The sequence below is a fragment of the Podarcis erhardii genome, assembly GCF_964252035.2.
Source record: "Podarcis erhardii genome assembly, chromosome: 1".
NCBI classification, from domain to species: domain Eukaryota; kingdom Metazoa; phylum Chordata; class Lepidosauria; order Squamata; family Lacertidae; genus Podarcis; species Podarcis erhardii.
In genome coordinates, this window is record NC_138497.1 from 115,257,290 (window position 1) to 115,279,011 (window position 21,722).

General features: G+C 45.4%; 1 protein-coding gene across 2 annotated transcripts in view; it reads right to left on the minus strand.

The window, feature by feature from the left end:
• Nucleotides 1-21,694, minus strand: part of UBE2E3 (ubiquitin conjugating enzyme E2 E3) — a 96,089-nt gene extending 74,395 nt beyond the window's left edge. Inside the window, exons 1-3 of one of the 2 annotated variants that reach the window (XM_081849490.1) lie at nucleotides 20,383-20,457; nucleotides 19,149-19,351; nucleotides 16,768-16,818 (exon numbers count right to left, since the gene is read on the minus strand). In XM_081849490.1, coding sequence (XP_081705616.1) covers nucleotides 16,768-16,818; nucleotides 19,149-19,351; nucleotides 20,383-20,442 — 314 coding nt within the window. In that variant the 5' untranslated portion in view covers nucleotides 20,443-20,457. Of the gene's footprint in view, nucleotides 1-16,767; nucleotides 16,819-19,148; nucleotides 19,352-20,382; nucleotides 20,458-21,424 lie in introns of those variants that run through there. The other variant, XM_081849489.1, reaches the window with a different exon arrangement.
• Between the last annotated feature and the right edge of the window lie 28 nt (nucleotides 21,695-21,722).

The window sequence follows — 21,722 nt, forward strand, 5'->3', positions numbered from 1 at the left end:
CTTGGGGTGGCCATGCTTTCCGCTTCGCCCATGTGGAGTAACACCTGCTAACCAAACCACTCACACACACTCTGACAAAAGCCGGTTTCAGCACTAGGCAAAGTAGGTTAGCTGCTCAGGGTGGGGGTGGGCAAAATTTTAAGGGCGGCAGTTTGCTACCTCTGGAGGTCCTTCTCCCAACGCCAAGGGAGGGAGAAAATTTTACACTCCCGACTATTTTTAATTTCGTAGGAAATACCTAAATTTGGTTTGATCACTATCATTAAGACCATGGAGATGGATCAAACTTGCAGAGAATTGTTGTTGTTGTTAGTTAAGGGTTCTGGGCAGATTTTCCTTTTGCATCTTCTTTTTTAACCCAAAAAACCACAAACCACATGCCCTTAGCCATTGTGTAAGCAGGGTGAGGTATCTGGAGCTGAAAGTGGGGCAGGGGGCAGAGGAGGACATTTCTGAGAAGGATTCTCTTGAAAATGGCTCTTCTCTTCTCCTCCTGATTTCAGCATATGTCTTTTTTAAAAGCCTCTTTGCACTCAGCTATCTTCCAGGTTGGTGCATATAAATAGCAGCCGCCCTGGCTTGTACCTGGCGAATCGAAGCTTTCAGTAGACCTTTGGGTGCCCCTGCTTTAGAGCTAATCTTAAGTCTCCTGCCTTTCCCCACCTCCCTTCACTTTTAGCATTGTCATCCAATTTTCCAAAACGTTACTGGGGGTTAAGAGCAATTCGTCTGATTCTTTCTTGGAGAGGAGACAGCAGAAAGAAGCTCTTCTTTTTCAATCTCATTCCCCCTCTCCTAACTTGGCGAATATTTCCCTTTCCCATCCCACCAAGATTTGTAAAGCTCTTATCATTCCTGACCCTCCAAGTGTCCCTATTTTCCCAGGACAGTCCTGGATTTACAGAAGCTACCCCTGTTTCTGATTTGATCCCGGAATGTCCCACTTTTCCTTAGGACATCCCTATCTTCATGGGAGAAATGTTGGAAGGTATGGAATAGGACGTCCGTATTTTCATCAAAGAAATGTTATCATCCCAACTTCATGTTTATTTTAAATTGTTAATTTGTTGCAAAAGTCACCAACAATATTTGTAAGTATTTTGAGGTACATGTATAGTTCTTCCTTCTAAAATATAGATGGATGGATGGATATCTCCTTTACAGGCTGGCCATTAGGTTTGTCCATCCCTATGTCAGACTTGAAAAGTTGCAGAAGTATATTTAACAGCACAATATACCCATGCATAAGGTAAAGGGATCCCTGACCATTAGGTCCAGTCGTGGCCGACTCTGGGGTTGCGGCGCTCATCTCGCTTAATTGGCCGAGGGAGCCAGCGTATAGCTTCCGGGTCATGTGGCCAGCATGACAAAGCTGCTTCTGGCGAACCAGAGCAGCGCACGGAAATGCCGTTTACCTTCCCGCCAGAGCGGTACCTATTTATCTACTTGCACTTTCACGTGCTTTCAAACTGCTAGGTTGGCAGGAGCAGGGACCAAGCAACGGGAGCTCACCCTGTAACGGGGATTCGAACCGCCGACCTTCTGATCAACAAGTCCTAGGCTCTGTGGTTTAACCCACAGTGCCATCCGCGTCCCTTGTACGCATGCATACTTGGTAATAAATACTGCTGTGGACAGAGTAGCTTCCTCTCAGGTAACTGCGCACAGGATAGCAACCTTAAGGATTTTCTCGTCCACTGCCAAAAATTTAATTCAGTTTTATTGGGTTCTTCTATGCTAACCCACCCCACAGTTTTGTCTTCTATACAGGGCTATTTGCTGAGGAACGGGGTTTTTAAAAAACCATTACGGTGAGAAGCTGCAGAATAGTATAGTTACGTTTGGCGTAATTTTAGAGGATTCTGAGCTGAAATGGCATGAACTTCACAAATGGAAATTTACACTAAATATTATTATTATTATCAATGAAACTGGTTAGTAGTCGCATTGTCTTGCTCAAGGCAACCCACTAAAATGCACTGTTATATTATAAATGAAGAGAGTTTGCCTAGGGCACAAAATACCCTTACCTGATTCTGACCACACACACACACAAAACCCCCTAGCAGTTAAGAATTTGGTGTGAATGAAGATGGCTAGGTTTCTACCTCCACTGTCAAAAGGCAGTATACCTCTGAATGCCAGCTGATGCAGATCACAGGTAGGGAGAATGTTATTACACAGAACCATAGAATTGTAGCATTGGAAGTGACCCCGAGGGTCATCTATCCCAACCCCTGGCAATGCAGGAATCTTTTTGCCCACATTCCACTCACAGGCTTCCCATGGGCATCTGGTTGGCCGATGTGAGAACAGGATGCTGGACTAGATGGGCAGCTGCAGGACTCCTCTTATGTGTTTCATGTGGCCCTTTGCATGTGATTGATGAAGACCAAGACCTTACTGTTGCAGGCCCTGCCCAGTGGAACTCCCTGCCACTGGAGGTTTGGCGAGAATCATCCCTTCTTTCTTTTAGACACCTCTTAAAACCTGTGCTATTCAGAAATGCAAATTTCATTTTTGCCCACTTCTGCTGTTTTTATTTATGTTGCTGCAATTTTCTTTGCTGTATACTGCCTGGCTGTATTTTTATGGAAGTGATGGCTATAAATATTTCCATAAATAAATGTTGCTAACCATCACACCTTAGACAGACAGAGGACAGATAAAGGGATTTTCATTCCTGATCTACAGTATCTTGAGTTTCTAACACTGCACAGGTCTACACCGAAGGGCAGTTATAAACTGGACTCAGATCATTCTCCCGGGTGCAATATTAACAGTGGACTACTTTGCAAGGCTGCCCTAGGTAAAGGCAAAGGTAAAGGACCCCTGGACGATTGCTCTCTCAGGCCAAGCCCCCTCGAGCTGCAGCATTTTATATATCTGGGTTATTTTTAGCTCACTTTTCAACTCTGTCAGATCCCCAAAGCTGGGTTCAATTAAAAGATTGTGACAACACAAATAAAATTAAAGGAAAGATTGTGCTAACGGCAAGGGGGGACCTGAAATCAGCTCTCATCTCCATCTCGCCTGCCTCTGTCTTCCATCTGCAGCTGGCTTGGAATTCAAACTCCAAACTTTCTGGTCCAGGAGTGGTGGGGGGGGCAATATCCGGACCAGGTAGATATTTAAAACAAGGCAGCAGAACAACCACAGAAGACGACGACACAAGGCAGGGGATGACATTATGGGGATAATTGATGGAATCCGCATTGGAATGTCCACAGGCAGAACTATTTTCATTTAAAATCATTTTAAAATCTGATGTTTCACACAAAACAAACCCTGAGTTAGAAAGAGCTAACTTTTGTTTCTGGCCAGACATGAGACTGCCCAGTCACATCTATGGTAAAATTCTGGACTTCTCTACTGATTTCTATGGGCAGTTTTTCCTCCCAACCTGGGGGGGGGGGCATTTAAAAATGGTTTTTTTCCAGTGTGAACCCTGAAAGCCCACATACCCACCAGAGGCACAGCACTGTGGTTTTCTTGTTTCTGTAGCCTTTGCCAGCAGCCAATCACTTTTATCTTGAACTGCATCTTCCCCACCCCAGCCCATGATAACAATTTAATAATAATAATTTTATTGCTTATACCCCGTCCATCTGACTGGGTTGCCCCAGCCACTCTGGGCGGCTTCCAACACATATAAAAACATAATAAAGCGTTAAACCTTAAAAACATCCAGATACAAGGCTGCCTTCAGATGTCTTCTAAAAGTTGTGTCTAGTACTTAGGATGTATGACAAACTGCAGATGAAACGGAGGAAAGGATCAGAAATTCCCCTGGGATAGTTTTGAGTCCTGAAAAGGCCCAGGCAGGATTTGAATTCAGGCCCTATGTGTATGTATATATTTCTGCCTCCTATTTTAATTCACCCCTCTCGTTGGAAATTATTCTGATGTAGTGTTCAGAGTGTTGGGACTGAGATCAGGCCTCAAATCCCCACTCAGCGAATAAGCTCACTGGATGAGCTTTGGTCAGTCATGGCAGCTCAGTGTAACCTACCTTGAAGGTTGCTGTGAAGATTAATAATAATAATAACACTAATGAAGGAATATTAAACTCAAAACACTAAACACAGGCCTCCACCTATGAAGATGGCAAGAGTGCAGTTTCACCTCACTATAGAGGAAGAGAGGAGCTCTGTCTGTACAAAATAAAATCCATTAGGTTTTTTTTTTATTATGATTATTTTGAAAACACTGAGCCTGTCTTGGATAAAATATGCTCTAATCGTTCCTAAGTGTAGCAAAGTGAGAAAGACCCTCCTGATCTCCAAGCCTTGTCAAGTCTGCTAAATTAATAACTCTCTTAAAATTCTATTAGGCATCTAATTGCCTTGGAAGTCTACTGTGTTTAGTATCTAGCACCATAGCTACTCGCATTAAGTACTAGTTACCCTGAAGGACTAAGAGGTGGCAGAAAGGGAGGCGCAATGACTAAAATAAAATAATAGATTGTCACAGCCGCTGCTGTACTAAATGGCATCTCGCTCCCTTTTTCTTCTTTTCCCGAGTTCGCTGCTCCAAAATTAAATCATCAGGTCCCTCCCCAATACGCCAATAAATCACTTACTAATAATAGCTATGGGTAAATAAAGGCCATCGTTAGTTAAACACATCTTTAAACGGCTGTGACGCATTGATTTACCTTCCGAAAAGATTAACGATGAAGGAAGTCGCAGTTTGAACAGACAGTCCTGCCACCGGGATCGGCTAGCTAAGGGCTTCATTCAGCTCCATCTTCCAAAGGATGGCTCCGCTACAGCTGTGTTTTCCAAACTGTTTTTGCACTACAACTCCCATCATCCCTAGCTAGCAGGACCAGTGGTCAGGGATGATAGGAACTGTAGTCCAAAAACTTCCAGAGAGCCACGTTCGGGAAACACTTTGCTACATCGGCAAGCCAAAGGCCCATCTCTACCATTGGGCAGTTGGGATACCCTTAGAATGCTCACAACTTTCTCTCCTCTCCCGTTCTCCCGCCTTCCATCACTATTCCAGAAATCAGCAAACCCTGCTTTCGCTCAATCCTGTCAGCAAGTGTTCACTGACCCGGAAGCAGTACATTTTTAACACTGAAAAGCACACACTCTTTCATACGCATGCCCCAATGTGGCAAGACCACCTCAACCATTATTCGGAGTTTCCTTTCTCCACCCTCGCTCCCCAGGGCAGAATGCAAACGTGCAAAGAAAACCCCGTCAAGCAGTATTTTCACAAGTGCCAATAACAGATAAACAGGAAGCCCTTTGCCTTGGAGAAAGCACAAATGGCACCATTAGAGACAGCTCCTGTAATAGGGAACCAGTAAGTGCAAGACTAGGCCACAAAGGCAGCCGGCAGCATTATCTGACAGCATGACAAAAAGTGGTTAATGACCCCTTTTATACATGGATACACACTGTATATATTTTAGCCACTTTGATAGCCAGTACAGTGGTACCTCAGGTTACATACGCTTCAGGTTACATACGCTTCAGGTTACAGACTCCGCTAAGCCAGAAATACTACCTCAGGTTAAGAACTTTGCTTCAGGATGAGAACAGAAATCGTGAGGCTGCAGCGGGAGGCCCCATTAGCTAAAGTGGTGCTTCAGGTTAAGAACAGTTTCAGGTTAAGAACGGACCTCCGGAACAAATTAAGTACTTAACCCGAGGTACCACTGTATTAAATTTGCAAAGAGTCATCTCAGAGAGATTGAGACCATTCTGGACTCACCAAACAGCAATTTGTGGACTTGCAGATGTAACTCGGGATTCCTTCACCTCGAATAGCCTTTGAACTGCGACTATTCCACAATTCCGCGCAAGCGTATAATTTGGTGTTGGATGCGAAAGCCGATGTCCAGACAACACCAGCATCCCTCTGGAGATCCGGCCAAAGTTTAACACGTTTGAATGCCGTTAATTTCAAGCGGGAAACTCCTATTAAGCGTGTAATGACCTCGTGCAACAAAACCAACAGGACTTAGAAGAACTCAAGGCATGAAAGTATGTTGCAAGTTCCAGGTAAAGTTGCTTGATTATTTCATATCTCCATTCCCATAGCCAGCAGAAGGAGAAGTGTGCAAACAAGTGAGAATGCCCAAGTATTCTTAATTAGCTTTATATATAAAAGCCCCAGCATTCAGCTCTTCCTTAACATGGAGTCTGGATTATACTACCAGGGAGCAGCCACGGCTCAGTGACAGAAACCATGCTTTCTATGCAGAAGATTCCTGATTTGGTTGGTGTGACTGGGAATGCCCGACGCACACACACACGCACACACACACACACACACACGCCATCTGAAACCCTGGAGAGCATTATTAATCATCATCATCTTCAATTAAATTTGTATACTGCCTTATCCCGAGAGGTCTCAGGGTGGTTCACGACACAAAGTTACAGTATACGAAGCACAAAACACATGATGAAAATAATCAAAGAACAACATACATAACGAAAATGAAGATGACCCAAACATAAAAATAACACAAACAATTAACAATACTAATATATGAATACTAATAAACAATATACTCCCCAACCGAAAAAACCCCTAAATAATACTTCATGCCACAAATACAAAAATCCTAATGCTAATAATAATAATAATTTATCATTCATACCCCGCTCATCTGGCTGTGTTTCCCCAGCCACCATGGGTGGCTCCCAACACAATCTTAGAAACACGGTAAAACATCAAACATTAAAAACATCCCTAAACAGGGCTGCCTTCAGATGTCTTCTAAAAGTCAGATAGTTGTTTATTTCCTTGACATCTGATGGGAGGGCATTCTACAGGGCAGGTGCCACCACTGAGAAGGCCCTCTGCCTGGTTCCCTGTAACTTTGCTTCTTACAGTGAGGGAACTGCCAGAAGGCCCTCGGAGCTGAACGTCAGAGTCCGGGCTGAACGATGGAGGTGGAGACGCTCATTCAGGTATACTGGGCCGAGGCCGTTTAGGGCTTTAAAGGTCAGCACCAACACTTTGAATTGTGCTTGGAAACGTACTGGGAGCCAATGAAGGTCTCTCAGGACCGGTGCTATACGGTCTCGGTGGCCACTCCCAGTCACCAGTCTAGCTTAAGGTTATCAGATATTTTTCAATGAATCTGGGGACACTTTTCAACTTCAATGGATTTGGCGTGGGGACTAATTTGTAAATCTGGGGACTGTCCCCGGGAAAATCTGCTAGCCTTAGTCTAGCTGCCGCAACACATAATATTTAACAACAATTTAAAACAACCCCACCCTCCAAAAAGTATAGCACCCACCCAAGTTAAAACCCCATCCCTGGGGCTGTGTTATCCCCCTTTTTTCTCCAAGGGGCTCAAGGTGGCATGAATGGTTCTCCCCCTCTTTGCTTAATCCCCACAACAACCTTGTGAGGTAGGCCAAGCCTGAGAAGGAGTAACTGGCCCAAGGTCACCCAGTGAGCTTCAAGGCCGAGTGGGGATTTGAACCCTGGTCTCCCAGTTCCTAGTCCAACACTCTGACCGCTACACCTGACTGGCTCTTTTATACAATACTGAGCTAGATAGACCAACAATCTGACTGTTATAAGGCAAGCTTCCTACGTTTGCAGAACTTGTGATTTTTAGTTCAGCGAAACAGAATCGCCTTTGTGAGCCTATCCATCACCGTTTTTTGGACAGCTATATAATACTGGCAATGATCCACTGGCACGGCAAACTCCTGTCACAACTGCTTAGAGGACCAAATGCCACAGCTGCTATCTCTAGTCACTATTACGGCGACAGCAGAGATTCCCACAATCAAAGATCATCTCAGTGGCGTGTTGTGTTTATGCGCATGCACTCACTCGCAAAAAAAAAAAAAAAAAAAACAGGGAGGAAACTAAAGGAAAGTAAATTTCCTTTATACGCCGGAGAGAATAACGGGGCGGGGGAGGAGGAGGCTGGCGCTTCAAAGACGTCAGAACACAAAAAGCCAACTCGGAGTTTTCTTTTGAACTGCGTCGTCCAAACAGAAGCATTGTTTTTGAACTCTTTTTCCCTAGCAGGGAACAACAAAAACAAAAACACGTGGAAACCCGTTTCCGAAGGCAGGAAATTCCACAACAGCATTCAAGGAATTAACTTGCATTTTTTGCCAAGTGCAAATTTCCCCTAAGATGAGGGTTCCAAAAGTTTCCTTCAAATTAAATGCCATTCTCCCTTGCAGGCTGCTGGTGCTTAGGAGGAAACTCCCCACCCCCCACCCCACTCCAAAAAAGAAAGAAAGTGTTGTTACACTGCTGTGAAAAAGAGAGAGAGAAATCTATCTAAATGATAGGGACCTGGCCAGTGTTCATTTTATTTTTATTAGAGATCAAGGTTGGGGAAACCCAAGGCCTTGAATACGGCTACAGAAGTGTGATTTTCACAATTCTACATCCTCCACACATTCGCCCTTCAGGTTTAGCTGAGATACAAAGGAAGCCACATTAAGCAAAGTCTGAGGACAGCTCCTGGATGAGAAACTCCTGACCCTTTTCGTTTTTATGAGAAGAAGGGTTACTTCCTTGCTCGGCTATGATTACTAGGGAAGTGAATGGCACAGATTTCCTGTCAGCCTTTGGTTTAACAGGCTTAGTGTATCAATTGAATGTTATGACCAGCTGTCGAGGAAAATGCGCTAAGCCCTGGATGTCAGGCAAAAGGTTGAATTTGAGCACACGTGTTTCGCGGGCAGAGAGAAGAGTAAAATACACGTCCAGGAAAAACAGCGAACTGGGAAACACTACAACAATTTGCAGCAGGCTGGGTGGTCATTTTAGGCCAAGATAGGAGAAGGCAACCAGGTACTGTCAAAATATTGCTAGACTTCAACTCCTGTCAGCCCCAGCCAGGGCAGCCAATGGTCGGGAATGATGGGAAAAGAAGTCCCAGCAATTTTGGGAGGTTGCCATGGTGGCTATTCCTGTGACACGGACTTAGTAAGACTATTTGGGTCTTACTTCTGAATAGGCAAGGCTAGAATTGGGTGCTCGGTACAGGCTCTGTGAGCAAAGTCCAGCTTTTCCAAATTGCAACTGACCGAGGAAAAGAGAAATTCTGAGCTGATCTGAATAGCTGGCTTTGGGTGGATGGTGAGACCTTTGTCTGTCTTCTGTTCTCTCCTGGTTGTTTCTCAAAATTCAGCTGATCTTATGTGGCCACTCTGATGGGAGCCAGCCCACAACCTGCTGAGCTCCATTCGAAGTGGCAAGTCAACCTTTATGAGGCTACCAGTGGGTTTATAGTGACTGGTATCGTAAAAGCATCCGAAAGGTCTGAACTGAAAACTGTTTAAAACCTAACTCTTCAACACTTAACTATGAAGATTGTGACTGAGCAGGATTTTTTCAAGAGGTTGTGCCTAAAACATGCCTGAGGATTCAGTTCTGGCAGTTAAGTCCAGTTGAACTCAATATGTTTTAGTTCAGGCAAGAGATGCACTGGATTGCAGTCCAAGTTCTATATTTAAAACCCCACACTCACAACACTGAAAGTCCACTTTTTTCACGGTGCTGACTTGTGCCTTAAGGCTCACCCACAATTTCCACTTGATTGTATCATGGACTGATGATACAATTGGTCCAAAATACAGCTGTGAGGCTAGGTGGTTGTCATCACATTACACCTCTCTTCTGCCAGTTTGTTGTGCCAATCCCAACTTCCAATTAGTTTCTGGGCTAAATTTGAAGTTGTGTTTTTGGCCTTTACGGCTTGAGGACAGTAATCCTGATGGACCACTTATCTCATCTATACTCCTAAGACAGTGTTTCCCAAACCTGGGTCTCCAGCTGTTTTTGGACTACAGTTCCCATCATTGCTGACCATTGGTCCTGCTAGCTAGGGATGTTGGGAGTTTTAGTCCAAAAACAGCTGGAGATCCAAGTTTGGGAAACACTGCTCTAGGATCTTCAGCAAAGAGCCTTCTCCAGGCATCTGTGGTGTAGGGAGGAGGCCTTTTTAGTGGTAGTTCCTCAACTGGGGAATGTGCTCCCAAAGGAAGCTTGCCTGGCAACTCCTTCATTGTAATTTTGGCATCAGGCAGAAAGACTGCCCCTCCTCTTAATGTTACAGGAGGGAGGTCTGTAAGGGGCTTCTACTCGTGTTCCCTTGAACACGAGTAGAACCCTCTATGTAACCATGGACAAGATAAAGCAAAAAAACCCAAGCGAACAGGAATAGAAGCCCGCTGCAGATGTTTCCAACATAACACAAGGAAGGCTGAGGAGTAAGGGAGGGCAAGAGAGCTTCAAGGACACTGGGGTGGGGCTTGCATGTATATCGCTCTCCCCATCCACACTCTGAGCATTCACACAGTCAACACCTTATTGGCTCATGTTTCCAAACCAGTGTGGTATAGTGGTTAGAGCAGATGTGAGGAACTCCAGATGTTGTGGAATACAGCTCCCATTAACCCTGACCATTCATTGTCGTCATGGTGGCTGGGGCTGCAGGGGGTTGGGAGTCTGGTAATGTCTGAAGCGCCGCAGGCTCCCCATCCCAAGGTTGGAGCATCAAGACTCAGACTGAGAAACTCCAAGTTCAAATCCCCACTCAGCCATGAAGCTCACTGGGTGACCTGAGATCAGTCACTGTTCCCTTTGAGCCAACCTCACAGGGTTGTTGTGAAGGTTAAAGAGGAGCGGGTAGAGGAGCAGGACCTTGAGCTCTGTGGACATGAATGCAATAAATTAATAAATAAATAAAAGTAAAATAAAATAAAATAAAGCATGGATTTGTCTCACTGACACATTAAACTACTGCTTGCAAATGTCTTAGATGTGCATCAGTAAGTGGCCGAGATGGAAAAGGCCTGTTCTCTCGAAGTGTCAAGTACAAAGAGGTCAAATCAGGTGAAATATAAGAAGCTGTTAGATGGGAATGTTAAGTGGATGGTGGGGGAAGAGTAAGAACAAAGCTCAAACGAATTCACACAGAAATTGAAATCTAACAGCAACGCTGCCAAATTTGGGGAGGGCTTTAATGTGTGAATATAGCTCTAGCTCCGACAAACAAATAAACAGCAAATAAATAAATTGCAAGCCAAATTGTCGGCAAAAAAAAACAACACACACTGAATATTCACATTCATCAGATAAAGGGTGATAAACATAATTGTATTATGGAGCAAGCCGCGATGTTTGCAGTGCTGCTAGTCAGTGAGGAAAGCTAACGTTTGCTGCACAGTAAATTATCCCCAATTACATTTACCACAGTGGCTTCCTAATTATACATATAAACAAAATAACACACAGGAACCCCCAAAGTAATCCAATCATTTCCTTTGCATATTAGTATCGTTCTGGCACGAGAAGAAGCCAAGCTTCCTCTTACCATTTGTGATTACTTTTTAGCTCGGACGACGAGAAATCACTCTTGGCAGCATCTAACTGGGTTTGTTGCGAATCCCGATTACCCTGAAATGCTGGAGCTTTAAACAATGGAGAGACTGGTTTTCCATTCAAAGCAGAGCACTCTCCCCACCCTGCCCCGCAATACCTCACTTGTTTTCTTGCTTAGCAGTACAGTGGTACCTCAGGTTAAGTACTGTTTGGGTGGGCAGGGAGAGAGAGAGACTATCTTTCCCTTACAGTCCTCTGGAATCAGATCTGCTGGGGAGAAATAAAAAGAATCCCTTATCCTGTGGTGCCTCTCGCTGCTTCTGAGCACCTGCAAAGAGACAGGTGGCTCCTTTCTTCCGAGACCTCTCTGCATAGACCAGACATGCCATGTAAACAAAGGTAAAGGACCCCTGGACAGTTAAGTCCAGTCAAAGGCAACTACAGTGGTACCTCGGGTTAAGAACTTAATTCGTTCTGGAGGTCCGTTCTTAACCTGAAACTGTTCTTAACTTGAAGCACCACTTTAGCTAATGGGGCCTCCTGCTGCTGCCACACCGCCGGAGCCCGATTTCTGTTCTCATCCTGAAGCAAAGTTCTTAACCTGAAGCACTATTTCTGGGTTAGCGGAGTCTGTAACCTGAAGCGTCTGTAACCTAAGGTACTGCTATACTAAAGTTGTGAGCGGAGGTATATTGCTATCAAGCTCCACTTTTAATGACTGAGAAGCTTCTCAACCAAGTTCAGGCACCGTAAGAAAATAAATATGACGTAGGCAATTCCAAACCAAAACGTTTGCAGCGCACCTGGCAACCTGGTGTGTCTCCGCATTGTGCCAACATAACCTACAAAGTACAACAGTTTCTTCCTGCTGCTTTGAATTCAGGACATTTGCACGAGTGACGCTAAGCAGGCTTTTAAATCTGGAATGGATTGCCTGTGACGATAATTAATGCAAGACAGAAAGCAGAGAGAGCATCGTTTTGAAATCAGATGGAAATGCTAGTCAACTGTGGCTTTTCATCCCATTTGCAGAAGCAGAACGGGCAAAAGGCGTAACCCTACCCAATGCTGTGTAACAGCCAGGAGCAGGGACCGCAAGCAAGGATGTCCTGGGTTCAAATCTCACTTTGAACACAAGCTCACCAAGAAAAGCTACTATTCTGACCCTCGCCTCGGCTGCACAAGAAACAATGCCTTGGCTTTATTGTTGTAAACATTCTGAGCCTGTCGCTTAACGGTGAGGATGTTGTTTAATGGGGTAATGTCTGTGATAATGATTTCATTTCACAATCTACATGACGCGCTCGGCATGTCTGAAATGCACTATATAGAAATGCGTTTTATTATTATTATCTTCCTATGGTACATTTTGGGCGCCAGTTCCCAGGTACAAAGCGCAGCGCAATTTCTAAAAGCTGCCCACATGTGCAAATTGCAGCTTTCGCCAAAACACGCCCCAGAAAAGGGATTTCCAGTCATTGCTCGCGAGTAATTTGCAAACAGTAATTTGCTGTTTATTTGCACACAAGGGCCCTTCATAAGGCACACATATTTATATACGTGGGAAGTGGTTTCTGAAGACAAAATGCAGTTTACGAAATGGCCCTTAAAACCGTTTAAGAGCATGACTGGAAGACACCCTGAGCTTCCAAGAGTACTGGCAATTCCCTAACAAAACAGCTCCTCCAATAACGCTACCTTTTTATTGAGGAAGCTTCACTTTCATCTACCTCTCATTTCTCACAGAGAACACGGAACTTTTTCCCAGATTGCTGGTGTGACAGTAGAATCCAATAGCCTCTTTAAAAAAAAACCACCACCAAAATAAAAAAAAAAAGCAAAACCCTTGTGAACAAATTTGTATCAGGTGGAAGAAGAATTCCATCCCATAAATTACAGCAGGAAATTCCAAATACTTCAGCATTTATGTTCTCTTCACTTCAAGCCTGCAAGGGAGCACAGTGTCCACGCTTATTATTTTAACCGGGAGCTGTTTATCAAACTTTCCAAGTAAGCTGCTTTATCAGAGACCTCCCTTACTGTACACGCTAAAACTGTATAGAGAAAACAAGAACAACTGACAGACAACTATACGTAAAATAATTATCGGCGGAAACACATTTTTAAAAATCAGTCAAACTTTTACAAGTGAACATAGGTAATTTCCACAGATTTTTCCACTTTTGTCAAAAGACCTGCAAATTCCAAAAATATGGCCATTGGTTTCATGTGGCCAGCTTCTGGCGCAATGAAACACCGTGACGGAAACCAGAAACACCATTTATCTTCCCACTGCAGCAGTGCCTATTTATCTACTTGCACTGGCGTGCTTTTGAACTGCTAGGTTGGCAGGAGCTGGGACAAAGAAACGGGAGCTCACCCCGTCGCAGGGATTCGAACCACCGACCTTCTGATCAGCAAGCCCAAGAGGCTCAGTGGTTTAGATCATAGTGTCACCCTTTCTTCCTAGACCTCTCTGCACAGACCAGACACACCATGTAAGAGGGCTGGGGAGCTGGGCCTCCCCAAAAAAATTTCAGTGAAGGGGCCAGGCCCCCTTAAAGTTCCACAATGGCTATACATGCATGGCATGTTGGTTTTGCGCAGCCCTGTCAATCGAGGGGACAAAATGGCACACATGGCATAGACAGTGGACCTCATGGATATTTACCCCTGGATATTTCTCATATCTCAAAGAAAAAGAAATATCCGCTACTGATTCCTCTTTTTAACATTATCATTTCCTTCCTGCACTCTCTTTGCTTTCAAGGAAGAACAACTATGCCTCGGTACAGTATACCTGAAGGAGCATCTCCACCCCCATCGTTCTGCCCGGGCACTGAGGTCCAGTGCTGAGGGCCTTCTGGCGGTTCCCTCACTGCGAGAAGCCAAGTTACAGGGAACCAGGCAGAGGGCCTTCTCGGTAGTGGCACCCTCCCTATGGAATGCCCTCCCACCAGATGTCAAAGAGAAAAATAACTACCAAACTTTTAGAAGACATGTGAAGGCAGCCCTGTTTAGGGAAGCTTTTAAAGTTTAATAGGTTATTGTATTTTAGTGTTTTGTTGGAAGCCGCCCAGAGTGGCTGGGGAAACCACAGATGGGCGGGGTATAAATAATAAATTATTATTAGTATTAGTATTATTATTACTATGCAGTTTATTGTCATTTTATTATATATTTATCCAAGTTGACCGCCGCCCTTCATCTGTAGACCTCAGAACGTAACAACGCAAGATAAAAACACAAAATGAATAATAAAAACAAGAACAAAAATAAACCCACAGACCAATAAGCCCCCCACCCCTCTCACTGCGTGCAGTCTTACTGGATTCCAAAGTTCTCCATACACATGCAGTGCATCAAACAGAAAGAAAGGATAGGAAGAACCACATGCACTGCCCAGCACGATAAAATCCACTTTCAGAGAAGCAAATATTTCTTTCCCTGGCACAACGTATCATTCGCCGCCGGTATTTGTGTAGCGTTTCCCCTGTGTGCTTGAAACACTTCACGTAGGTTATAGCACTCAACAATTTTCAGGCTACCACCCAAATCTTGCCGTTTTGCCTTTAAATTAACTGTTTATGCTACCTGACCCACCCCACTGCTATAGGAAAACAGGATTGCAGCTGTGCTGCGCAGCAGGGAAGGCGGGCAGAGGGGAGTGGGATGAGGAGAAACATGGTCCAGAGAGGCAGCCTCTGCCTCATCTTCCAGTTCAGCTATGAATTTAACAAGGCAGAGCATCAATTTGCAGGTTGAAGACTGCCAACTTCAGCCTGGGCGAACTTTACAGAAACACTGCAAGGTTGCAAGAACACAGTATTCTGGGATGGAGAGGTTGCAGGGGGAAGAGCCAGAAATTAGAAGGAGAGCATCTACCTTACATGCAGAAAGGAGGTTCAATCCACAGTTCCTCCAGACAGGGCTTGGAATTCACCCTGATAGTCAGTTTAGTGTTAGATGATGGCAGTGCCAAGGCGAAATTCAAATTGCGGGCCTCTAAGCTCATAGCTCAGTCTCTCTACCAGCAGCCTCAAATGCATGTGGGTTTCCTTCCCTCTCTAAAACGTTCTACCATCATCCCGCTTTGCTGTTTCCATTATAGGATGCCAGACCAGATATGTGATGTGACCACACAGCAGTAACACAAAACAACAACAACAACAACCATAACAACAACAGCAATCCACAAAAATGCAACAACAAAGAACAGACTAGCCGACCTCTTGCAGCAAAGAGCCGGCACAAAGCTCAGAATAGCGCTTGACCTGCCCTGCAGAAGTCAACGCTTTTGTCGCCAATTCCTGGTGTCAAGATGAATTTATTTATTTTGGAGCAGGTAAGAAAAGTGATAAAAGAGACCGCTTGTGCCAAAACACAACAGCAGCGGCAGCAAAAAAAATTTAAAAAGCCACTTAGGCTCTGACAGCTATTTCCCCCAGAATCCAATTAAAGAGCAATCCTCGCCCGAATAGTGCAATATTCTCACACATGAGGAATGCTTCCAATATACTGGTCACTGTAAACTGCAACACAAACAGCGGGTGTGGAGGACGGAAGCGTACAAGAATTGATCAAGAGCAAAAAGTCAATAGAGGTATCCAGCACAGTTCAGAACAACTTTTATTTCCCAGCCCCAACACTGAATATTCGAGGAACACATCAGTTTTGCTTACTGCACATGCATGCATGACAACTGACCCTTTCTAAACGAAAGGCTGAGCCAGCGTTCACTCTTTGTAGAGATCCCCCAGAGTTCTCACATTTTTTTTTAAAAAAAGAGACAAGCATTCATTCATTCGCACCAACTTGCCCTTCTCCTTTGCTAAAAGCTTCCACCACTCCCAAGAGTCTCTGAGTTGTGTTTACAATGCCTCTTTATCGCAGGACTCTTGGCTGCCCAGAAAACCAAACTTCCAGATGCTGCACTTACAACTTTCTTTCAAAAAAAAGGAAAAGGGAAAAAAAAGCAGAGCGCAGTTGCAAAAAAAAAACCCCAACAACCCAGGGGGTTACCTGCTTTCACTTCCAATTCCAACACACCATTCCATAAGCCTGAGCTCTCCCTAAGCTAACAAGAAATCCCGTCTGTAATGACAATTTAGCTTATGCAAACATAGCACTTGTCAACAAGGGCTACTATTTCCAGCAAGCGTGACACCTACCCTGTGTAGCTAACAATCAAAGCTTCATGGTACGTTCTATCCAGCATCTGGCTGCACTTGTTCCTCGCACAACTCCTGATTTATCTTAAATCCACTTACAAACATTGCAGAGCGACACATCTGTCCAACGCCAAGTGTTCCTCTGTTCACACTAACTCCCCACCCCCCGTTTCTGCCCTCGTTGGCACACTCACTCACACACACCCCGCGGCCACCCCCCTCCCCCCCAAAAAATCATAAGTTTGGGCAGTTTTCCCCGTACCTGCAGTTCGGAGGTGGGTCCAGGGTTATTTCAGCCAGCTCCTTTTGAATCCTGTTGGCAAAATGAGAAGAGACACAGAGCGTTTGCGAGAGCCTGAGGAATATATCGGGGAATTACACTGCCCTCTACCACCATGCAGTTAAATGCAAGATTGGTTTTGCTTCAGTAATGCTAACATGGCTGCTTCCTCTTTGTTCTCAGAGGCATAACCCAAATCCCAGAACAGAGAAAACTTTGCAGCTTCCCTTTTCTTAGCTGTGACGGTAAATAGAGCATTTGCACCTCAGCCTGGTGGGAATTCCCACCAAGCCCTCAGGAAAGTGAGTCTCAGGGATTTCCAACTGCTCTTTGGGAGGCATTTTTTCTTTTTAATCTTATATGCAAATGAGACCCGGGAGGGAGGGGGAAAGGAGGAAAACAGAAGCATATTTGAGAATGACTTTTCTACCAACATTGCCTGGGAGTTGTAGCCAAGGCTGATGCATGACAAACAAGGACACTTTTTTGGGGGGGGGGGGAGGGCAATGCTTCTCCTGCTGCCAATAGTGACTTTTAGCATTTCAATCACCTTGGTATATATGCAGCCAGGTTGCTGGAACTAAGCCTTGACATCCTTCTGCTGCTTTCTCTCCTCAAACCCACGAAACATTTTTCTTTTCTTTTCCAGAAATCCCATAAAATAAAACAAACACTGATCTATCAGTTGTGATTTCAGCCCAGATGGTATCTCTGGACAGCAGTTATAAAGATGCCTGGATCCCAAGAGAAAACGTTTCACCAGTTTTGCTACAGTTAATAGAAGTCATCAGAAGAAGGAACAAAATATTCTCTCTTTCTCTCTCTCTCTTTCGAAGAGAGGAGTATTTTACTGCTAATTTTGCAAAGTTCAGATAATTTATGTTTTGCCTGTAGTAGATTCATGGCGATGACAAATGATTTAGATGGAACTGCTCTGGATTTGTACCATACATGAATTTACACAAAACATCAAGTCAAATAACACACAGGGCTAAGATTTTGCAAGATCAAGCAGGATATTAAAAGAATCACTCACTGGATTTATGTATCAGCAGTAAACTTACTATATAAATACCTAGTAAGCCGCTAGCAAAAGTTATCTTAAATCCATCGGAAGTTACACAAAAGATCCACTTCTTATCATTTTCCCTCCTCAACGACTGTACGTACTTTTATTTTCAGACTCTACTGTTTTCGATTTAAAAGCAGATGGTAAAAGCTAACACACCCCTCAAGTCATTTTTGCAGGACTGCCCACCTGCAAGGTGAAGTTTCAGAGCTGCTAATGAATGTGTGGAGTTTGGCATCAGCATATTCCATCACGCACCCTCCAAACATATAGGCCCACTCTGAAATAAGTGTTAAACACTCCCACTGACTTTGTGGGAGATTGTAGCACCCTTAAATATCTTGGATGCCATTTGTCAGATACACTACTGGAGAATGTAACGCAGATTCCTAGCTAAAAGTGAGCTTTGAGGAAATGATTACTGGGTTATCTCCAAAGAGGCAGAGATCAACAAGGCATTTTAAGTTTGCCCAATTCAGAAGGCTGTTAAAGAAAATTAACCCGTGAATGAGGATATTCAGAACGCTGCAAATCGTAGATGCGCAAAGGTAGCCTCTAGCGGGTTCCTCTCAAGTTTTTGAAACTTTCAAGATAGAAGGGCAGTCATTAATCTGTATTTCCGATGAGGTAAAAGGCACTCAAGCTAGCACACCTGCTTGCATTTCAACGAACCAACCAACCAAACAGAAAAACCTTCTATGGATGTGAATGCATGAGGTTCCCAAAAAGAAAAAGAGCAAAAGAGTCGTTTCTCGTCAAGTACTCTTATACAGCATCCAACCCAAGCCAAATGATGAATCGTCCCATTTCCTCCCATCCCCACCAAAAGAAAGAGTTGAAGCATTCAGATCCAGGTATGAATGTACATGGATGAACGAACCTCTCATGGTGACGCCGCATCGCCCAAGGGAAACTGGAGCTGCTCTACGAGTGGGCAAAGTGAATTGAAGCAGCGCCCCCAGCACACACATATACAGGGGCAAAGCAGTTCACAACTCGACTCCCCATTAAACACACTCACTTTGGGCAGCGCCCAAGAATCAGGGGGTGAACCCAACAGCACAATGGTCACAACTCTGCCTGGATCCATTCAACCGCCAATGCTGACGCGGTGTTGGAAAGAGACCTCTTAATCCACGGACTATTTCCATGCGGGTCTTGCCATCCCAACAGTGAACAGCAACATCTCAAAGTTTGTTAGTTCACCTTAAGGACCTTCCCTTGCTTGCAAAGCAAAGCAAACAAACAAAAATAAAACCTTTCTCCCTGAAAAACTGTGTGTGGGACACATTACCTTTTAGCACTAGTGGAGAGCTTGGCAGTCGTTTTGCTGGAGAGTTTGGTGTTTTTCTTCTGTTGGGTGGCCGAAGGCTTTCTCTCTTCTTGCTCCTCAGGTTCAGGAGCTGGTGGGTCCCTCTGATCTGCATCTGAACTCCCACTGCTAGTACTTGGACTTTCGTCATCTGACCTCTGCCTGTCACTGGACATCTTGGAAAACTTTCAGGGAAGGAGCAAAGGAGGGACAAAAAGAAAAAAACACATGTCAATTTCCAGGAAAAATAAATATGACTTAGTTATACATTTGGTGGCCAAGACTACTGAAGCTATACTCTATTGTAATTCACCCAAGAACAACAAATCTTTTAATTCCTCTTTATTATGACTGTGTGTCGATTGTTGATGTTACGTTTTCTCTCCTGCACATAATAATTAAATAAAAATCAGTTCCACCCAGCGAAGGGCTATTCATTCAGTCCCCTGTCATCTGCAAGCATACTTATTTGGTGCCCCTTAAACTGGTCATGATGAAGATTGGAATGGGGGGGGTGTACGAGAGGGGGGAAATAGGGTTGACCAAAATCACGTCTCAGTTTGAGGTTCCAATGCAACAGTTCCAATGTTTATGAATTTTTTTTAAAAAAATTTTTTTAAAAAAATGGATTTTCTCCTCCCACCTCCAAATCCTATCATGCGTCCTTCCCCCCCCCCCGCCCCACAACACACTCCCCAATTCTTCAGACAGTACGTCAATTGTCTACTTTGTTCGGAGGCATGAGGCAGATTTAGCAGAGTACTCAGGCAATGAGCATTAATAACTTATGACACGTTGTAAATAGCAGAGGCTTGCCAAAAAAATATAGGATTTTTTTCCCTTTAAGTCAGTAATACCCTCTAAATATTTACACTGGAGCAGAGGGGGTCAAGGCAGACATATCTCCTCCTCCCCCCCCCCAACCCCAAGACTTAAGCTGATATACAAATTGGGAGGGGGAGTGAGAAATAAACCCCCCACCAACACCACCCACTCCCTCTTGTTTCCCTGTATTTAAAGGGCTGGAGAGGATTTGCTATTTCAGACTCAAATGCTTTTCTCTCCGTCCAGAGAAACCCGCGAGCTCGGGTTCTATTTACACGGCCGGCAGCAAGAATTGCATTTGGTCACCACCGAGCAGGCTGAAAAGGAGGAGGAGGGAGAGAGGGAAAGGGGGAGAGAGAGAGAAGAAGAAGAAGCATAATTCAAACTGCACCTTCTGCAAAGCTTTCAACGCCACCGAGTCTTGATCAGTTTCTACAAAACAGACCGACATATTTTTTTTCTCCTGCCCCCTCTAAAAAAAACACATCCAGGGAGGCTCAGATCGGAGAGCTTGGAATATTTGTATTATATATCTATATTTTTTTCTATTTTTAGAAGAAGAAGAAAAAAAAACAGAGGATCCTCGTCGGGAATTGCAGGAGGGCAAAAATTGCAGCTCTGCCCCCCCCCCAACACCACCACCCCGCGCTCCCTCTCTCTCTCACACACACAGAGAGAGTCGTCGCCGTCTCGCCCCCCCCCCCCCCGCGCCTCGGCTTTGTAGGGAGAGCCGAGCTCCCAGCCAGGAGGGTATGGAGGGGCTGCTATGGCAGGAGCCCCCCCCCCCCCGCACACACACACTACCAGCGTGGTGTGTGCACACCAAGTGAGGCGTGAACTCAAGTCTCGGCTCCTCCGGCTCTGCCGGCCACCGCCAGGCAGCAAGCGCTGAAAACAAGAACAAAGCTCCCTCTACCAATCTCTCTTTCTTCCTTCAACGCGCCCCCCCCCCTCAACCTCGGGCGCCGCGCTCCTTTTTCCCTCCTCCTCCTCCTCCTCCTCCTCCTCCTCTTCTCTCCTCCTCCCCCCACCATGCTCGCCCAGGCTCCTGCTGCAGCCACCTAACCCGTTTCTCCTTTTACCTTCGCAGGCGTCCTGTCCCGACGTTAGCTCGGAGGGGGGAGGGATGGACGGGAGGGGGGAGGGCAGGGGAGAGAAAATGTCCTTGGAGGGGATGGAAGCAGCCCCGGGTGTGGGGTGGGGGGGGGGGCGTTGAAATAAAGCAGCAGAGGAGGCTCTGTGGCCGGGCAGTGTGGAACATTGAGAGTCGGAGCGGGGGGGTGGGGTGGGGGGGAGAGTGAGTGAGTGAGTGAGAAAGGGGGAGGTGCAGTGCGGCTGGATGGCCGGAGGGTGGTGCTGCAGAGGCCTCTTAATTTATTTATTTATTTCCCCTTTGCCGCCTCTCCTCCCCCAGCCCCACCACCAATCCCCACCTCGCACCGTTTCCTCCAAGCCAGCTCCCGCAGCGGGGTAAGGGGTAACGTGGCTCGGGGATCGCGAGCTCCCTCTTTCTCACGCTCCCTCCGTCTCTTCCCCCCCCCCCGCTTTCCCCGGGGGGAGGAAAGGCCGGATGGAACGAGGCAAGGATCGAACGTTCCACCGCCTCCGCCCCCTTGTGTCGCTACGTTCGGCTCCAGAACCTTGCAGTCAGCAAAGTTCCAAAACGGAGGAAGGAGCGGGTTGGCGGGGGGGGGGGGCGTGTATGTCCTGGTGGGGAGGGGGGGGGGGAGT